The sequence below is a fragment of the Cornus florida genome, unplaced genomic scaffold (genome assembly GCF_030987335.1).
Source record: "Cornus florida cultivar Cherokee Brave unplaced genomic scaffold, ASM3098733v1 CherokeeBrave_3.0.0_Hap2_Chr05, whole genome shotgun sequence".
Lineage (NCBI taxonomy): Eukaryota > Viridiplantae > Streptophyta > Magnoliopsida > Cornales > Cornaceae > Cornus > Cornus florida.
In genome coordinates, this window is record NW_026775575.1 from 11738654 (window position 1) to 11759282 (window position 20629).

Consider the following 20629-nt stretch of genomic DNA (forward strand, 5'->3'; position numbering starts at 1 on the left):
GGCGACTTTGTAGATTCGAGCATGTTTCACTAGGGTGGCGTGTATGCCCACAATGATCACACCTCAACTTGCTTTTGTCATCCTGTTTCCCTCCTTTTGGAGGATTGGGCTTGTTCCATTGTTGTGTGGCAAGAGCAGACCTCTCAGACAATGGTACTTCTGGCTCAAGCTTAGTGTATACATGTGCAGACATAGCCTTCATTCTACTCTCCTTAGCCTGGATATATGAAAACACATCTCTAACAGAAGTAAGGGCTGGATACCTGCCTAACACTTGTACCCTGGCATGCTTGTATCTCGGATGCAAACCATCTAAGAATTCATAGATTCGATTCCTTTCTACCATAGCATGAAATGCTTTAACATTAGCTGCACACACAGGTATGCAGTCTTGGTAGTGATCTAACTTGTCCCATTTACCACGTAGAGTGTGGCAATATGTAGCAAGAGTTTGGTCTTCCTGCTTAAATCTTGAAATCTGTTGTTGGAGTTCATACAGTTTTGCAAAATTACCAACCGAGGAATACGTCTCTTCCACAGCTGTCCATAGCTCTTTAACTGTTTTCACTAATCTGAGGCTGCATTGACTGCAACAACCATGTCATAACTAGTGCATTATTTGCACTCCACTCTTTGAATTAAGGATTGCTTTTGGAGGGATACGTGACAGTCCCTTCGATATGGTCGATCATCCTATAACCAGTGATATGTATACGAGCAGATTAAGCCCACACCATATAATTCGTCTCATCCAGCCTACCAGTCGTAATACAAAGGCTTGGATGGTGATCACTACTACCTCCCAATACTGGAGTCAGACTAGGAGAAGACCCAGTTTCTTTTGAAGCCACCTCAGAAACAAAAACAGCAACAAAATACGTAGAGAACCACTTCTCTAACACAAACTTCAACTAAAAAGATTACTGTCTTCTGAGATGCATAAAAAAGCAACCACACACTTACCGCACAAACCCTAGAAAGCAACAAAGTAGATCATACCATTCTATTTATAATAACAAGTTTCAGATATTACACATTAGCCCCAACATTATACAAGTAATAACAAATAAGCCCTTGACAGCAGTTAGTGTGTGCATATTTCTATTTATAAAGCTTTACAGAACTATATAGAGAGGCTGGTTTGATTCCCACGGAGGGTTTTTGTATTTATATATTCAAAATTGACCCTTTTCTAAAGTTTGATGAATGATGGAGAATCTTTGGCTCATTGATTTTCCCATACACATTGAGTCACAACTCAATCTCACAGCAAGACAAAAAAATAATATAGTTTTCAATCAGATTGATGCTCTTTTTCTCTCTTCTTTGCTGGCTTTGGCAAGTATTAACAAACTTGGAATGCTCAGCTTTTCAATAAAAACTTGAGTTAAAGGAAAAACTTGGGTATTTAATCATTACCATATAGAATAGATATAAGGTTCAATCAAAATTAATTTAGATGGGGCAGGGGATCTTAATTGGGGGTGGGGGTGGGGGTGGGGGCGGGAGGGGTGTTTCGCTAAACGGTTTTGGACGGGATCGGGGGAGGGTACCCCCCGCCCAAACCCGCCCCAGTTGCCACCTCCGGGGGCACAACTATAGGGGTATCCCCACCTTCAGGTAGGACTAATCTCTTCCAGTCATGTCAGCCCCAGTTCCACGTGCCAATTTTTAGTCATAGGAAAACCATGTGAGGCTGGCCCCGAGGTTCCAAGACCTTTGGTTTCCGGATCTGGATCCTTGGCTAATTGTTGCACTCCCTTGGCATTTAAATCGGCACATATTTATTCATAGTGAGATTTAAAACTATGAATCATCAGCAGTTTGGGAAAACGTCTGATTCATGTCAGATTTAATTTGTACTTGGATTGAGAAATTCCAGACACTCAACCCAACATGTTGAGGTTTGGTTATATTTATGTTAGTTCTACTGTCTGCTGTACTTTTTAATCCTTTGTAAAAGGATTTAAAAGCGTGCATTACTTTTTTGGCTTAAATATTTACAATTTCAGCTTTGCTTGAAATCACAAATTAATTGAACTATTGGCAACCAGTTTGAATTGATTATTCAACAAATTCTAATGTTCTACTTCTTTACAGTTTTGCTGCAGGAACATGCTCCATGGATTAGTCATATTCTAAAGTTCTCCATGCTACTGATTGTCATTGTCTACTGCTTTCTAGATTTGTGAAGACCATATAAACCTATAGCTCCTGAATTCTCTCCCCATAATACAAAGAAGGAAGTTTCAGTGCGACAATCAAGAGCAATCAACCCTGGTCCCTACTGGGAGCACTATTTTTTAGGGCTACGACATGTGGAACGCCTGGCTCTTTTGCACCTCCAATTTCAAGTTCAGTCATAGACAACTGAGTCGAGTATTGCAGTATCCAATTGGCCTGAGCCTGAAAACAATCATTCTTCAATCAGGCAGATGTTTCCCGATGTGGATTTTCTTATGGAAAGAATGGATTGGGTTAAGATGAGGGAACGGATGGGTGTGAATTAAGGCTTATGTTGACAAGGGACCATTTCCTGGTAAAACTATGGAAAACCAGCAGAGGTTACTAAATTTGGTGTAGAAGTATAAATGATCACCTTGAAAGATACTTACATGGATCACTTGCAGTGATAATGTATAATTTACAATACTCTCTTTAATGATGTGCTGAAGTTACATGTAATATGATTTTTTTTTCATTTGTTATATTGGCAATTTACTCTCATTATTACCTTATTACCAAATTGTCAATTTGTATGTGGCGTCAACAAACACATTTCAGGTGGGAATCAGTAAGTACGGAAACGCGCATTTAAAGAATCACATATTGGGTAACTTTTAGTTGCAGACTCGACTATTCAGTGAGGAAGCTAATGTGGATCAAGTTCATGTACCAGCTCCGCATGAAGCAATCTCAGGAAATTCTAAATATTCTAGGAATTATCATTTTTTTTTTTTTTTTACGGAATTGGTTCTATCATTGAAAGTGTTCAATCACTTAGATTACTCAAAAAGAACAAAGACAAAAAAACAAAGAGGATTCCCAGTCCTTTGTCATTCTTCAAACAGGGGCAGGTAGAAAAGTCTGTATGCCTCTATGACTTCTAGATACCACATCGCCTCTCGATCAGAAAATGGCGAAAGGTCAACCATCTTGTGAACCTGAAATTTGAAGACATAGCACAACCTTCAATACATCGTTTGATAGTAGTGTCATACTATTAATATCAAAACTTCACAATATATTCTTCATCTGGAGGATGTCTAGAATATAAGTTTGAATACCCAGCGAAGATAATATAAAAAAAAACTATGTAAAATAATGCTATTTTTACACAACAAAAACAGAGGGAGCCACCAATATTTTAGAAAAGCTTGCCCAGTCACATTTCCAACTGAAAAAAGTTGAGAAAACTTGGGGATATCAAGTTGATAAAAGTTCCCGGATGTGTATACAATATATATATAATATATAATATATATAATATATAATATAATATACAATTTTCTAGGGGGGTGAGTTGAACTTGGGCTCCCACAAGACTTAGGGGAGTGCCTCTACCAACTCACCCCGATTGTGCTGTTAGTGAAATGAATTTATTACATCCAAAATGACAGTTCCATTTATCATTTCCATTGATGCTTCAAGCTTCAAGCATTATAGTTGGAAGCTCCATCCTCATGGAATTGCTCACCATGGTTCTTAGTTAGAACTCCATACCATCTATGCTCTACAACTTGTGTTGAAGAAAGAAAACATAGTCAAAGTAACAAGAAAAATTACATATTCTCAACTATGTACCTAAGCATTTCAATGATACCTTCTAATGGAAACACAAATTTAGCAAATAAACATAATGTCGATCCTCCCTACCAAGTCTCTTATAAGTTAGCAACTAAGAGACAATAGACTGTCAAAGCGTTGTCGCTCTTGAAAACACCTCTTCGCTTTCTGGTTTCTCTAGCCATTGGGTTTAGCTTTGGGTGCAAATTGCCCTTCATTATATCTTACTTTGTGCAAGTCAATGACCCTTTCCCCCAAGGACTAACGGTATTCAAAAAAGTAATTTAATTTCAGAATTAATATCCACAAGACCGATCTGCGTAGCCTAATCTATTAGAACTTTGGGTAACGACAAGATTTTTCAAGCTTTAACTGGTTCGATTGGGTTTCAATAATATGGATTGTGACCGGGTTTGAGAGCGAAGACAGGTGTGCCAACAAATGATGACCAAAGGCTTGCAAACAATTGGGTTGATGGCTGGTCGATTAGGTTGGTGTGTTTGGTTATTTTGTTCATAGTTGATTTCAGACAATTTGTTCCATTGATGAACAGCATAGATCAATAAACGGTAATGAAAGGAATTGACTTGGATCTTTTACTTCGATACCAAGTTGATGTAGGACCAAAAATAAAAAGGGGGGAGAAAATAGGCGAAGAGGATGAGACAATAGATTGAAGGATAAGGCCAGACAAACTAAGGGAAAGAGAAATCAAGAATAATAGGGGAGAACAGAATAAAGGAATTCTAAAACCATGATACTATTCAATAATCAAAGCTTATTAGTCCTGTTACATGCGGTCTTTCATAGGCAAAACCTAAATAACAAGCCCTAGATTTTAAAGAAAATGAAATACCAATTAAATAAATAAATAAATAAATAATCCCATAAATTAGAATACAAAAATGAACAGAATGTCCCTATGCCAAAGTTTGACGTAAGAGCGACACCCCTCACGATTTCCATCACTAAGGTTCTCAAAACAAACAAAGATCTTCTTGACGACTTGAAGAGAAGAAGAATAGGAAGAAGAAGAAGAATAAATTGCGTGAGGTGCAAATTTGTTACTTGACATCAGCATAACAAGAGTGAAGAAGAATAAAAACAAATTGCGTGAGGAGCGAATTTGTTAATTGACATCAGCATAGCAAGAGTGGAGTAGCAAGGTTGTACTCTCCTCGATTATAGTGGATTATTTGGGTCAAGCCCTAAGGTTGTACTCTCCCGATTATAGTGGATGATTTGTGTCATCTGTGGTGCCTATGGTTTTTCCCCCTTTGAAGTTTTCCACAAAAATCCATGTCTAATTTACTTTGCTTTATTGCTTTGTGTTTCGGATTGTTTAATTGGATGATGATTTGCATAAACATGATTAACTAATTAATTAGAATTGGATAAAATTGAAATTATGTAAAATTTATCAAAGCGTGCAAAAGATCTATTTACCTTCCCTTAAAGTCTATTTGTGATATATTGTATCTAACATTTCAGAGCCTCAAGCAACGTTCCTACCATTTTAAGGTCTTCGTTGAAATAAAGCTAGTTAGGGCACTATTATCAAGTCTGTACTCCTGTTACCTCTTGATATATTTCCAATTGCCTATCTACACATGCAAGCAAATTGGTCGTATTTTTGCTGGTGTTCTAGAGTTCCAATCACAAATCCATTCATTGGGTTAATTGCACAACTCTTGTATATGATATTATTCAATGACACACTTCTTGTGAAACAAGGTTGGCATGTGCTCACAAAAACCTAATAGTCCCTTCTCAAGAGTTATCTAGCAGAAATGATGTGGGACTAAACATTCTCAAGAGTTATTGCTGGCAGTGTATCATTACTCATTAGGGGCAAGATAGTTTTGAAAAGACTTCGTTGAGCTGAGTTGAATACATCTCCAGTCAACGTCCACAGTGTTGCAAGGAGAAGGTCAAAATCTGTTGTTGTGAGAAGACAATTCAGTTCTAGGTTTTCCATGACATTCTCTCAGACACTGCTTGTTACATTTGAAGCCTCATCAACTTCATATAAACGCGAGGGATACAAAATATGTAAACATCTCTCATCCAATTGGCACTTTTAGGCCTTAAGAATCTCTAAGCTCACAAAGCTTTTTAGAAGGACTCGGAACATTATAAATGTTCATTAAACAGTAGTGTTTACTTAATGATCACCGGAACAAACATTGCGTACTCAGCTGGATACGAACCAATTAATGCATATGTCTATATTAATAAATAGGGTAAATTAATTTCCAAAAAAAAAAGGGAGTAAATTTATCATCATCCTTGCCCTCATCCCATATGAATGGGGTTGGTCACATGAACCTCTTTTTCCATTATTCCTATTCAACTTCTTAAAATCATTTTTGGTAACTTCAACCCATGTTAATTTTGGTCACCCTCTCTGTCTCTTACCCTGTATAAAAATGAGTCTTCCTAATCTTATTAGTGCATCTATAGTTTATTGTTGTATATGTCATCCCGCCTAAGTCTACTTTCTCTAATTCTACCACCAACAAGAGTCACTCCTACTTTCTCCCTCTCACTGTGATTAATAACAGTATCTCTTCTAATTATTCAACTCCCATAATCCATCTTAATATCTTCCTTTTAGTTGCATGAATTCATCGTTCTTGTTTTTCCTTTAAAACCCAACACTTTGTTCAATATAAAATAATTGGTCTAGTAACTTTCCTATTAAACCTATATGTTATTTTTTTCATCGCATAAAATGCCACTACTCTCTCACCATTTTGTCTAACTGGAGCCAACTATGCTAATTATATCACCATATATCGGACCATCCATTCATATTAGTGAAATTAATATTAAATATCGTAAATGGTCATTTTGGATAATCTTTTGGTATTGCAGGGTGATCATTGTATTATTAATATCCTCTTTTTTAATCTACAATCCATATATTCAGTTTGTCTAACTAATTTTTAAACCTTTCGATATGATGCATTTTTCCATATATTAAATTTACCTATTCAGTTTGTCTTGCAAACAACATGCACAATGAAATGTTTCTTTCTAATTGTTTTGTGGTTTCATCAAAAATTATTTTATATTGAGAAGGGCTTACACCTGATCCTTGGTGCAATCCAATGTTTATAGAGCAAACTTAGTTTCCATGTAATCCTTATCAATCCTATAGGGATTTGTTTTCTCTGTAAAGCCACCAAACTATATCTCTTAGTACCTGTTGCAAAGCATAAAACATAAGTGAAGAGAGAAATAAAAAGAACACATAGATATTACGTGGTTCAGCCACTAGGCCTACATCCACGGCACAAAGAGCCCAAAGGGCCACATCACTTTTATAATTCTCTCTCAACTCATACACAAGACAATGGTGGAGGCTCCTCTATATAGGAGAAGAAATGATGAGAATGGAAAGATAGAAAATAGAAAACAAGAAGAATTTTTCTCCATAATAGGAAACAAGGATTTTCATCCACTGATTCCTCCATTAAATCTCCAATACTCCCCCTCAAGTTGGAGAACGAATGCCAACTTGCCATTGAGATGACGAGTAGCAGCAAGTGCAAATGATGAAGAGAGAAGAGAGAAGGCGAAGAATAATGCTACCGAACACATCGACAGCCCAAACAAGTCAATAAAAATTGCCGGAAACACGGCAAAGGTGAGGAACAATGCTACCGAACACATCGGCAGCCCAAACAAGTAAATAAAAACTGTCGAGACACGAAAAAGACGAAGAACAATCCTATCGAACACACTGGTAGCCCAAACAAGTCACAAATAGCACCGAGAAACCCTTAGCAACATTACAACTGCTAAAATACCCCAAAATAGGGGGTTCGAACCTAGGATGAGAAATTAGGCTCTAATGCCATGTTATAAAGAAAAAAACATAAGTGAAGAGAGAAATGAAACAAGAACACATAAATATTACATAGTTCAACCACTAAGGCTTACATTCACGACACAAAAAGCCCAAAGGCCTACATCACTTGTGTAATACTCTCTCAAGTCATACACAATACAATGGTGGAGGCTCCTCTATATAGGAAAAGAAATGATGAGAATGGAAAGAGATAGAAAATAGAAAACAAGGAGGATTTTTCTGCACTGATTCCTCTAGTAACAGTAAATCTTCAATAATAGAAAACGTCAACTACTTGAGGATTTTCCTGCACTGATTCTTCCACTAAATCTTCAATACTCCCCCTCAAGATGGAGCATGAATGCCCAACTTGCCATTGATATGACGAGTAGCACAAGTGCGAATGGTGAAGAGAGAAGGCAAAGAACAATGCTACCGAATACATCGACAACCCAAACAAGTCAACAAAACAACAATGCTATCAAACACACTGGCAGTCCAAACAAGTCTCAATAAAAACTACCGGAGACACAACAAAGGCGAAGAACAATCCTACCGAACACACTGGCATCCCAAACAAGTCACAAATAGCATCGAGAAACCCTTAGCAACATTACAAATGCTAGGGGCATACCTCATGAAGAACCGGGCTTGGCCCGAGAGCTTGAAGTCCATACGGCCCATGCCTATTATTGGAGACGTGGGAAGGAAAGATAGAATTAGGGATTTTGACTTTTATTATTATTATTTGATTTTAGGATTTCTATTTATGGTAATAGTTTGACTAGGGTTTTTCTTCGATGCCTATTTATATGTTGGTTTAGACATTGTGAAAGTCAGCTTTTGATGATTATTATTGATATCATGATTTCTTCTCCCTCTGAATTCTTCTTCTCTTCTTAATTCTTCTTCTCTTCTGATTCCTCTGCCCTCTATTCTTCTTCCCTTGCTCCCTCAATCTCTTTCTTATTCTACTTGAATTCTGATTTCGAATCGCCCCTACCCACTGCTGCATCAATTGGTATCAGAGCAAAAGATTCAAAGTTTAATTATTTCAGCAAAGTTCTTTACAACAATCTCAAACCCGTACTACTGTTCATCAACAAGCATAAACCCTAGCACCAGCCCCATTCAACCCTAGCCGCCATCAATTTCATTTGCAACAAAACCACAGCATTCAAGTTAAACCCTAAGCCCACAGCCCCTCATCCAAAAAACCTTAGTTGAAACCCAAAACCCAATTGTTCACCCACAAACAACATACCCAAAACCCACTGTTATTACTGTTATTTTTATTACCACATAAATAGCCATACACCATCTCCAGCAACCCAAACAAAACTCCAAACCCATCTCACCATAGCCAAGCCAACAGTCTCCCTTGAAGATCCTGTGAAAACCATCGCAAAACTCCCACACCACAATAGTCAACGGCGTCCCCAGACCCTTGCCGTTGAACACCCTCGCTGCTGCATCTTTGCCGGAATCACGAAGCCCATCACAATCAGTCCCACCGTCGCTATCAACACCAAGAAACACCATCAAACCACTGCTTCCAGTTGTACCGTGTCTGTCATCTTTGCCGGAATCACCATTCCCAATCAAGAAACAGATTACAGAACATAAACTCGCTTGGATCACGCTAACCTCTTGCCGTTCTTCTTCTCGCTGGATTCTGATCATCACATCGTTGCTGGAGACTCCCATAATCGTCATCGTCAGAGACTCCTCTAACCGTCTCCCGCCAGAACATCTTCTGGTCACTGAAGGAACAACAATTGGTCGTCACTGGAAGGTCACATAACTTGGCCTTGGTTCTGTCGTTGGGGAGAGCTCATGATCTTTATATAAAAGAGACCAGATTTGGCCTGTTTGGTTACGAGTGCAGACTTATTCCAATTCTGGAACCAGTTCAGAACTGAACCTGTTTCAGCAAAAACCAGTCCAGTAATAAACCAGTTCAAAAAAACAAAAATATATTTCCAGTTTCAGCTTATTGCCACTTTTGGGTAGCCTTTTTCAATTGGGACCTACTACTTCAGAAAAGGTACACGTTCTTCACTTGAAAATTGTTTTAGTACTTTTATCTATTTGATTGATTTAGAAATTGCAGAAGGTACTAATTGAACCCATTTGATTATTGAACCAAATTATTTATTTCTTTTACTATTATTTTCCTTTGAGTGCCTTTCTTGCCAAAGGTTTAAAAAAAAAAATTAAAAAATTCACGTTTCCACCTTATTTTTGCACCTAGACACCTAACACATTGCATGAATTTGGCATAATCACTTTAATTGCATTCAGATTTCTTCATTGTGCATTGTGGTAGTTATAATTTGATTTTACTTAATTCAATTAAAGTCAAATGTCGGCATGTCTTTCATAACCATTGCTCTATCTTATCCCAGTACCTTAATCCACCATTAGTACTAGAGATCCATATGATGCCCAAGCTGTAATGGGCGGGAGAGTACAAAACATCGAACAGAACATGAATACTTTTGTGGACTCCATAGCTCGATTCAGTGAAGAGTTGGCTACATTAACCAATTCTATACCCATCTGTAAGCGTCCAAGTGATGACCATAAGGTTGACACGTCATTTTCTCCAAAACCTGAGACATATCCTAATGGTCGTCATCATGATTATTCAGTTGAGCCTTTGAACCTTCGTCGTGGTCATGCCCATGTGCCAGAGTCACTTCAAACACCTCAACAAAGGAATTTTTATTCTAGGGAGAGTCGAATCAAATATCCTACTAGAAGATCTCCAGTTGTCAACCCCTATCAAATCTCAGAACATGGATATTCACCCGAGTATCTACATGACCAAGATGATAGTGGACCGTTCCAGACCTTAGGAAAAATCATATGGAAGATGAAACCTACAATAGTGACATGTGTATCCCATCTATCCTTATGAGAAAGGATGATTGGACGCGAACTGATATATTTCGTACATATCTCAGGTTTGGAGAAAGAGTTTGCAAAGTAATCATAAATGGAGAAAGTTTAATAAATGCAATGTCGAAATCAGGTGTTGCTAGAATGAAACTTCAACCTAAAACTCACCCCCAACCATATAGGATGGCATGGGTTGATGGAACTTTCTTGACTGTCACAGAAAGGTGTTTAGTTCCTATTCAAATGGGAGTTTATTTTGATGACATTTGGTGTGATGTTTTACCCTTGACTGCAGCCCATGTGTTACTTGGTCTCCCATGGATTTGTGACTTGAATGTGACTTACCAAAGCAAGGAGAATCATTACCGATTCAAATATAATGGCAAAACTCTCATGTTAAGGCCTGCGAAGCGACCAGAAAAGGATTCTAAGACACTACAAATTTCTTCTTCTCCACCTAATGACCACAAACCTGTGTTGGCAAAAGAAGAAAAAGTGACTAATGATGTTCCCCATGTCACATATGAGGAGGTGTTGGACTCTCCACCACCTAAATGTGTTAATGAAATTAAAAATGGGACAATTGAGGAACCTCCAACTAAATTGCTACACATGAATGTCGAGCAACACACCATTGCCTTAGCCCCAAGATCATATTCATTTGATGTCCTAAATAACCATACACATCCTAGGGAAGATGTTGAACTTAATGAAGCAGATGATAAATTTGCACAAAATGAGCTCACTCAACATTGCATTGAAGAGATTTGTAAATTTCACGAGTCATCCACTGCCATTGTGTCAAACAAGGATGTCAAGTACAACGGTAATTTTTGGAAGACACTTTGGATATTCTTAGGAACAAATTTGAAGTTTCTTTTTGCATCTTGTCCTTTGAATGATAGAAAAATTGAGGTTGTGAATCAAGGTCTAGGAAAGTTGGTTAGTTTTATTACTAGCATGCACCTAGACACTTGGAACTTGATTTTACCTATCATGGAGTATGTTTATACAAGTTTGACTACTCAAAGTACTGGAAGTTGCTCTTTTGAGATTATCTACCATTCTTTACCATGCCAGTCCATTGATTATAATCCTTCGCCTCCATGTATGTATTCACTTGAGTTTCTTGATTCCTTTATTCAGCATGTTCATGATTTTCATGTTGATATGCGACAAGAAATTGTCTTAAGTAAAAAGAATCATGCACTCATTGCACATGCTCATCATAGGAATCATGAATTAATTGAAGGAGATTATGCTATTATCTGTGTCCTAACAACTCCTTCAAAATAAAACATGCAAAAATTGTTGGAATTTTCCACATCATTCAAAAATTAGGACCTAATGCCTATTTCTTTGACTGGTCATTGGATTTGAGTACTAATTCAATTTTTGATGTGGAGTATTTGTTATCTGACCGAGGCACCTTCGAGCCTCCTATTTAATTGGCATGTGTTCCTACAGGTGGATTTACATTTTCCTCAGCACCGACATTAGTTCATCTATCTTTTAAGCAGCATTATGTGGATTGGACAAAGGATATTGTTGATTATCAAAGTGATGGTCCTCATCTTGGAGATAATTGAGTATTACCTTGTTCGATGGAAGGGTTTTTCAGTTTTAAATACCAGACGGAGTATTCACCCATACTTTTTGGAGATATACTTATGCATTTATTCTCTGAAGGAGAGTTCTTCTCAATCGGGAGGGAATGATGAAGAACTAGTCCTGGCCCGAGAGCTTGAAGTCCATACGGCCCATGCCTATTATTGGAGACGTGGGAAGGAAAGATAGAATTAGGGATATTGACTTTTATTATTATTATTTGATTTTAGGATTTCTATTTATGGTAATAGTTTGATTAGGGTTTTTCTTCGATGCCTATTTATATGTTGGTTTAGACGCTATGAAAGTCAACTTTTGATGATTATTATTGATATTGAATTTTGAGATTATCGTGATTTCTTCTCCCTCTGAATTCTTCTTCTCATCTCAATTCTTTTTCTCTTCTGATTCCTCTTCCCTCTATTCTTCTTCCCTTTCTCTCTCATTCTCTTTCTTATTCTACTTGAATTCTGATTTCAAATTGCCCCTACCTGCTACTACATCAATATCCCAAAATAGTGGTTTGAACCTAGGAAGAGAAATTAGGCTCTGATGCCATGTTGTAAAGCATAAAACATAAGTGAAGAGAGAAATGAAACAAGAACACATAAATATTATGTGGTTCAACCACTTGGGCCTACATCCACGGCTTAAAGAGCCCAAAAGGCTACATCAATTTTATAATACTCTCTCAACTCATACACAATACAATGGTGAATGCTCCTTTATATAGGAGAAGAAATGATGAGAATGGAAAGAGATAGAAAATAGAAAACAAGGAGGATTTTCTCTACTGATTCCTCTAATAACAGTAAATCTTCAATAATAGGAAACAACATCAATTACTAGAGAATTTTCCACAATTGATTCCTCCATTAAATCTTCAACACTCCCCCTCAAGATGGAATATAAATGTCCAACTTGCCATTGAGATGACAAGTAATAGCAAGTGCGAATGACCAAGAGACAAGGCGAAGAACAATACTACCGAACACATCAACAGTCCAAACAAATCAACAAAAACTACCAAAGACATGGCAAAGGTGAAGAACAATGCTATCAAACACTCCGACAGCCCAAACAAGTCAATAAAAACTGTCGGAGACACAGCAAAGGTGAAGAACAATACTACCGAACACATCGGCAGCCCAAAAAAGTCACAAATAGCACTGAGAAACCATTAGCAACATTACTGTTGGTCCTAAAGTCCCCTAAGCTTTATTTGCCTGTTTAATGTCAAAGAGCTGTGTATCAGAGGCTTCAAGCGCTTATACAAGCTGCATTGTGTCTTAGAATATTGTACAGGGGCAGTATTGTCATTTACTCCAGTGTGACACATTGTTTACAATGGTCAAAGATAGTACATTACAGTATTTAAGCCTGCTCAAGCTAATTTGCTGTGTTTATTGAGGTTCATCACATGAAAATTGGCTACAAGTGTTCAAAGGGGTATTATTGTCTTTTCTCAACTGTATCATATGTTTATACATATGTTCAGATAGCTGCATTGCATTGAATAGCCATAGTTGAACCTACATTCTGAAATATACAGTCTTAGGACTTGAATTTAGTTGAGAAGGTTAATTATTGTTACAAGGGTATTTTGGTCTTTCCAAGTTGAGCTTAAGAGTGTGACACGTTGCAGTGGTCCTAGAATCATATTGTATGCAATAATATTGCATTACTTAGAGGCTAAGTTTGGATAAGAATGCAAAATACAGCCTTATCTTGTGAGGTGTATTTTCTGGTGTGAATGAGTACAAAACAGCTGAGGTGGCAAAGCTACATTGGTCCATTCTCATGAAGAATGTCAAAATATTCCATTGTCAATCATTTGCTAAAGGTGACAGGTGTATATCCTTGGTGTAAGAGGGCTAGTGTAGTCAGTGACACTATAAATATGTTGTTATAGAGAACTTTAGGGTTTCAAGCCTTGAACAATACTGAAAAAAGGTCTGCAGCTTCATTCTCTCGAGGGCTTAAGATGAACAAAGTTTTCTGTGATGTTTTGAGGATGATCTAAGTGAGAAAATCTAAGTGATTCAAGCCTTGTGTGTGTACTAACTGTGAAGATGTTGTTGTCAATTTTACTGGTGCAAGGGCTGGATTGAGGTGTGAAAGTTTGATTCAAGCTGTTGTGGTTTCATCAGAGGGCTGTCACAGGTATATTTAAGCTTATTACACTTGCTTAGTACCGAGTTTTGAGCAAAAACATGCTGAAAGTGAATTTGGACTATAAGATCAGTAGTTAAGCTTGGTTTTTGGTTTAAATCTGTGATTCAAGTACAAAATGATTATGTCTAGCTATTCCATGAATTATTTAAGTGCTAGCAAGTATATTTTGGTGAATCAAGGCTGTTGAAATTGGTTGTGGGACAAAAAATTGGTTTACCGTGGTTTTGAGTGTTCAAAACCCTAAGGTTGAACTGTGAAACAGTGGCTGAGAGTGCTTTGAATGAACTTTGTGTTTTACTCATGCTGTGTAGTATCTGTTGAATATATGAACATGAGTAACATATTGAAACAAGACTGTGGAAGGTGCTACTGAATTATTTGCGAAGGGAAATTCCATATTTACCCCTCAAACCCTAGCTTCAGCAGAAAGGGGTTTAGAGGCTGTAACTTGGAGTTTTGAGCTGTCTAGCCTATTTCTATTGTAGGAAAGACTAGTTTACATTGTTTTACATCTGCTATGGTGTATTTGGTGAGCTGTGAGAGCTTGTTTAGTCCAAGCAAGGTTGCTCAAGACAGGGGGAGTGCCTGTGTGCATTGTGTTGAGCTAGTGTGTGTGTAGAGGCTGTGAAAACTAGTGTTTATTCTTATACAAGGGTGTGTGCAGAGAGTGAGACAGCTGAGTGTGTAATTACTTATATACAACTAGTGGATGATTGAATTGACTAAGGCCAAGAACCAAGGTTTTCCCTAGTTGAGAGGGTTTCCTTGTACTTTTTGTTTTTTGTGTTCTTCGAAGAATTCAAACCCCCCCCCCCCCCCCCCCACCACAAAAAAAAAAAAAAAAAAAAAAATCATAATCAACACCATAAGTCTTAGTGTACCCTTTTGCCACTAGAAGAGACTTCAACCGCTCAATAGACTCATCGTGAAGGTATATAATAGTGTAGACCCACTTACAATCAACCGTTTTAGAGCCATGGTAAGGGAACAAGACCCCAAGTCCGATTACGGTGAAGGGCATCCATTTCAGCTACCGTGGCTTTGTGCCAATCCGAATTAGAGAGAGCATCCTGCAAAGTCTTGGGAACAAAAGTAGCAGACACGTTGGATACAAAACAAGATAAAGAAGATGAAACATCACGGTTGGAGATAAAGTTAGAAATGGGATGTGCAGTAACACACGATCGAGAATCCTTACGGAGAGCAATAGGCAAATCATCAAGCATAGTAGATGGCGTCGAATCCGAAGACTCTGAAGGAGATGGAGGGAGCGAAGTAGGCGGTCGAGGTCGTCGAGTATAAACCTGCAAGGCGACAACAGAGCGAGGAGGTGCGGGAGCAGGAAATAGAGAGGGAACAATTGGCATAGGTGGCTCAGGAGTAATATCGAGCATGGAATCAAAAAAATATGGGATAGACTCAGAAAAGGAGACATCAGAACTAGTTAAATAGCGTTGAAAATGAGGACTGTAGCAACGATAACCCTTCTGAGTGCGAGAATACCCAAGAAAAACACACTTAGTGGCACGAGGGTCGAGTTTGTCAAGACCGGGCCCAAGGTTATGGACATAACACACACATCCAAAGACCCGAGGAGTAAGATTAAACGATGCGGAGTTGGGAAATAGAACAGAATGAGGAGATTTCCCTTGTAATACCGACGAGGGCATCCAATTAATAAGACGACAGGCCGTAAGAACAGCATCACTCCAAAAACGTTTGGGAACATGCATATGGAATAAAAGGGCACGACATACTTCCAAGAGATGACGATTTTTACGTTCAGCTACTCCAGTTTCTTGAGGAGTATAAGTCCAAGATGATTGATGAATGATGCCTTTAGCATGAAAATCAATTTCAAAAGGGTCCGAAAAATATTCTTTGGCATTGTCAGAACGTAAAACTTTAATGGAACATCCAAATTGAGTTTTTATTTCTTTGCGAAATATTTGAAAAATAGAGAATAACTCAGAATGATTTTTCATTAAAAACAACCAAGTCATATGAGAATAATCGTCCACAAATGTCACAAAATAACGAAATCCATTAATAGAAATATGTTTTATTGGGCCATAAATCTGAATGAATTAATTGAAAAGGACTAGCAACACGATTAGTAGCTCTCGGTTTGAAAGATACACGACAATGCTTACTAGGCTGACATGCTTCACAAGACATGGACTCAATATGACTAAAACGGGAACTTGACACTGCAAAACTGATAATGATGGGTGGCCGAGACGACAGTGCCACTGGAAAGGAGACAAAGATGATTGAAGAGCCATGGGAGATGGTGCAAGATCAAAGTAATACAAGCCACCTACTTCATGTCCCGTACCAATCTTCTTCTTCGTCATGAAATCCTGAAAAATACAATATGTGGGATAAAATGTAACGGAGCAGTTAAGAGATTTAGTAATTTTACTAATGGACATCAAATTAAAAGGGAATTGAAGAACATATAATACAGAGGAGAAGGAAATAGAAGAAGTGATATGAGTGGTTCCCAAACCCAAAACTTTAGTTGATGAGCCATTAGCAAGAGTAACACTTTGAGAGGAAGGAACAGAGTAAAAATCAGATACGAGATAAGAACTACCAATCATGTGATCGGATGCGCCAGAGTCAAGAATCCAGGGACTCTGACGAGAGGACAAGAGACATATAGGTGTACTACCTGATTGGGCAAAGGAAACCATGGAAGATGAGGTGGAAGGCCGTTGTTAAGACATAAATTGAGTATACTCATCGTAGGGAATCGTGACCATGGCAGGCTCAACAGCCACATGTGGAGCAGTTAGTGTGGCGGAGAAAGAAGAATCCCCTTCATTAGAGGTCACTTGACGTGCATAGGAAGAAGGTGGCAGTTTCCCATGAAGATCGCAACAGTAATTGACAATGTGATTAGTAAGACCACAGTGAGTGCAGAGTTTCGAGTCTCTACCTCTGCCACGACCACGGCCACTCATCATTATCAGTTTTTCAGAGTCAAGTTCCCAGTCTTAGTCGTGTTGAGTTAACGGATGAGATGCTCTGAACAGAACGACGGACGAGGAGCTCTGAACATCAGCAACCGACCAAACCTCTGGCGCAAAACAAGATTTAGCGACTCCACCAATTCAACCTCAATCGCGATTTCAGTTTGTACAAGAACAACACAACTGCAATCACACACAATTTCAGTTTCCCACACCCATGATTGCGTATGTATCATAATGACCCTACCAACAAAATTGTATCATATATCTTGCCAAACCCTAAGCCAACAGAGGCTTGTATAAAGATACAAGAATGAGCTAATTACATAATGACCCTACCAACTATATGTAATTACATAATGACCCAACATAAAAATATATATATATAAACATTCTAACAATATTTATGTTGAAATTGTGTAATTTTGGGATGCATTCCCCTTTTGAACGCTTTCTATGTCATTTTACTCATCAAAAAAATATATTTATGTTGAAATTGTATGCTTGAAACCGTCAATTTTTTTCAATATTCAAAATGCATTTAACGAATTTAATTCATTGGTCGAAACATAATTCATACATTGGGCATTTATATGTATACATGTCTTCAAGTTATATTACAGGTGACTTAATACATGAAGGGATTCATGTACAGGGATAATTATGTGCACCAGCTTCTTGGTAACTTGGAATGTTTGCAGTTGGTGATTGAACTTGGACATTTCATCTACAAGACTACAACATATGTGATTTCTGTAAGACATGGTGTTTTTTCTCCAGAAAATAGTTTATCTGGATCATTAGAGTGGATGACTCCAATTTAGTGTGTGGGAGTATTTAAAACACACAGAACGAGATCCATGAGAACACAAAAAATCAACATGGAATTTCAAACTTTATATGGAGGGATAAATATCCCCTGAAGTCGATTAAATGAGATTGATTACTGTAAGACTGAAATGGTTTAAGTAAAATGTTTGCTAAAACGATTTTCTATTAGTATGTAAAAAGCCAATTTTCTATTAGTATGTAAAAAGTAGTTTATTTTCATAATACTTTTGTGAAAATAACTTTATTAAGTGATAATAAAGATTAAATTGGGCGTGCTCAAGAAATATAAGATGTAAGCATGCTATGGTAGGACAGTATTTAATTTCCAATAGGCTCTTTTACGAATATCTGTTAGTAAAGGAGCTTACGAGTAAAATATTTGGTAGAATAGGACCTTAATATAATTTTCTTAATTATTAAGTACCATTACAAAAATTAACCAAAAAGAAAAGGACTGTTACAAAAATATTGTTGTTATTTCTGTAATTAACACAAAAATAGGAGTTAATATTTACTCAAGACTCCTAAATCTACTTGGCGCTAGAATTAAGAGACTCTATTGATCCCCACCTTTAGTCCATATAACATTCTATAGACATGGAGTTGGTATAGGATTGATCAAAAAGGTTTACATATTAATCTCATTAGCATACTGGAGATTAGTTTGAGAATATTCTCAAGGTCTAGTTCTCACAAAATAGAAGATCAATCTATTGGTGCTTACGTCATAGTGGTGAAGACTCGAAGGTATTCAAGACTTCTTCATAATTGAATTGAGGCTATCAAGTGTTCTCATAAGACAAGCGAACAACTAAATTGTTTGAAATATATATTTCTTTTCTTTCTTTCTAATGATTCAAAATTAAACATATGGAAAAGATCCTCAAAGATTTTTTGAAATTCGCTTCCACTCTGTACCAATTGTTTTCCAACATATATTCTGTTACGATGCATGTCCGAAATCAGATTTCCATAAGATGAAAGAAACTTCGAATCTAGAATTCAATGCTTAAAGAATAACACAATAACATAACTCTAACTGCATGACCAAATTCTGAAAGAAAGGATACTTTAACATGACTCTAATTGCATAACCAAAATACAAATTCAGATCCTTCTCACCGTTGTCCTGAGTTGAAGGAAAAGAACATGAACATGTCAATGACAATTTGCAACCAAGTCTTCACCCTTTTCCTTCTCGACTTTATTCATTGTTCAGGCATTCTCCTCTAAAATGAAAATGCCCCTCACAGTCTGATTAAATGTCTTTGTTAGTTTCTCTCTTTAACTTCCTCTCTCTAAAAGTGAATATATTATGAGTTCAATATTGAATTGTTGGACCAACAGGCCTGTGGCCTAGCGGTACAAGGCTCCTACTTCTCAAAGGGAGGTTAGGGGTTCGAATCTCAGTGGAGGCAGTGTGTGTGAGTCCCAACTAGGGAAAAAAAAAAAAAAAAAAATTGAATTGTTGGTTCTGTAATGGTTTTAGAGAGAAAATCTGGAGATAACACAATTGTATGATGAGTTTCATGGTTGAAACAAAAGGCCAATAAGAGAACAAAGAAAATGATGATAAAGAATGAGGAGAAGAGTTAGAGAGAGGAAGTGCTGATTGAGGCAAAAGAGGAAGAACGATTGAATGTTTCATGGTGGGAGAGAAGGTAGAACCATAGGCCTGGGAGCCTTGTAGAATGCCTTTTCAAAGATAGGGAATGTGATGCAGGACAAGTAGTCTCTAATGCTACGTTTGGTGAGCAAGAATGGAATGGAATGGAATACCCATTCTAACCATTCCTTTGTTTGGTATGCAATTTAAAGTGGGAATGGCCATTCCATTGAAATGAAAATCCATTCCTGAGAATGAAAATTCATTCCACAACTAAACCTTTGGATTGGCCATTCCATTCCCAAGTAAATTTTTTAAAAAAATCAACTTCCCAAAAAACCCTCATACCCTCATATTCCAAGTCCAAAAACCACCATTACTTTCCACCACAACCACCTCCACCTTTCACCACCACCACCACCGACTTCCACCACTACCACCACCTTCCACCACCACCGCCGCCACCGACTCTCACCACCACCCACCGCTTTCCACCACCACCACCACCGCCTTTCACCACCGACACCGCCTTCCTTTGCCGCAACCACTACCGCCACCGCCTTTCACCACAGCCACCACCTTCCACCGCCGCCGCCTTTGGCCGCCGCCGCCGCCGCCTTTCACCGCCGCCAGCTTCCATCACGGCCACTGCCGCCGCCGCCGCCTTTCACCACCACTACTGCCTTCCACTGCCACCACAAGCCATCACCGCCATCGCTGCCGCCTTTCACCACCACCACTGCCACCGCCCTCCACCACCTTCCACCACTACCACCACCTTCCACCACTACCACAGCTGCCACCACCACCGCTGCCATCCACCGCCACCTCCACTTTCCACCGCCACCGCCTTCTACCACTATTACCACTGCCGCCACCACCTTC

The 20629-nt window shown here is 38.2% G+C and overlaps 2 protein-coding genes across 2 annotated transcripts in view; one reads left to right on the forward strand and one right to left on the reverse strand.

The window, feature by feature from the left end:
* Window positions 1–2738, forward strand: part of LOC132309035 (uncharacterized) — a 65570-nt gene extending 62832 nt beyond the window's left edge. Inside the window, exon 14 of the mRNA XM_059807388.1 lies at window positions 2101–2738. Coding sequence (XP_059663371.1) covers window positions 2101–2131 — 31 coding nt within the window. The 3' untranslated portion in view covers window positions 2132–2738. The remainder of the gene's footprint in view (window positions 1–2100) is intronic.
* A 75-nt stretch (window positions 2739–2813) lies between these two features.
* Window positions 2814–20629, reverse strand: part of LOC132306108 (uncharacterized) — a 28287-nt gene continuing 10471 nt past the window's right edge. The window contains exon 4 of the mRNA XM_059803345.1: window positions 2814–3164. Coding sequence (XP_059659328.1) covers window positions 3057–3164 — 108 coding nt within the window. The 3' untranslated portion in view covers window positions 2814–3056. The remainder of the gene's footprint in view (window positions 3165–20629) is intronic.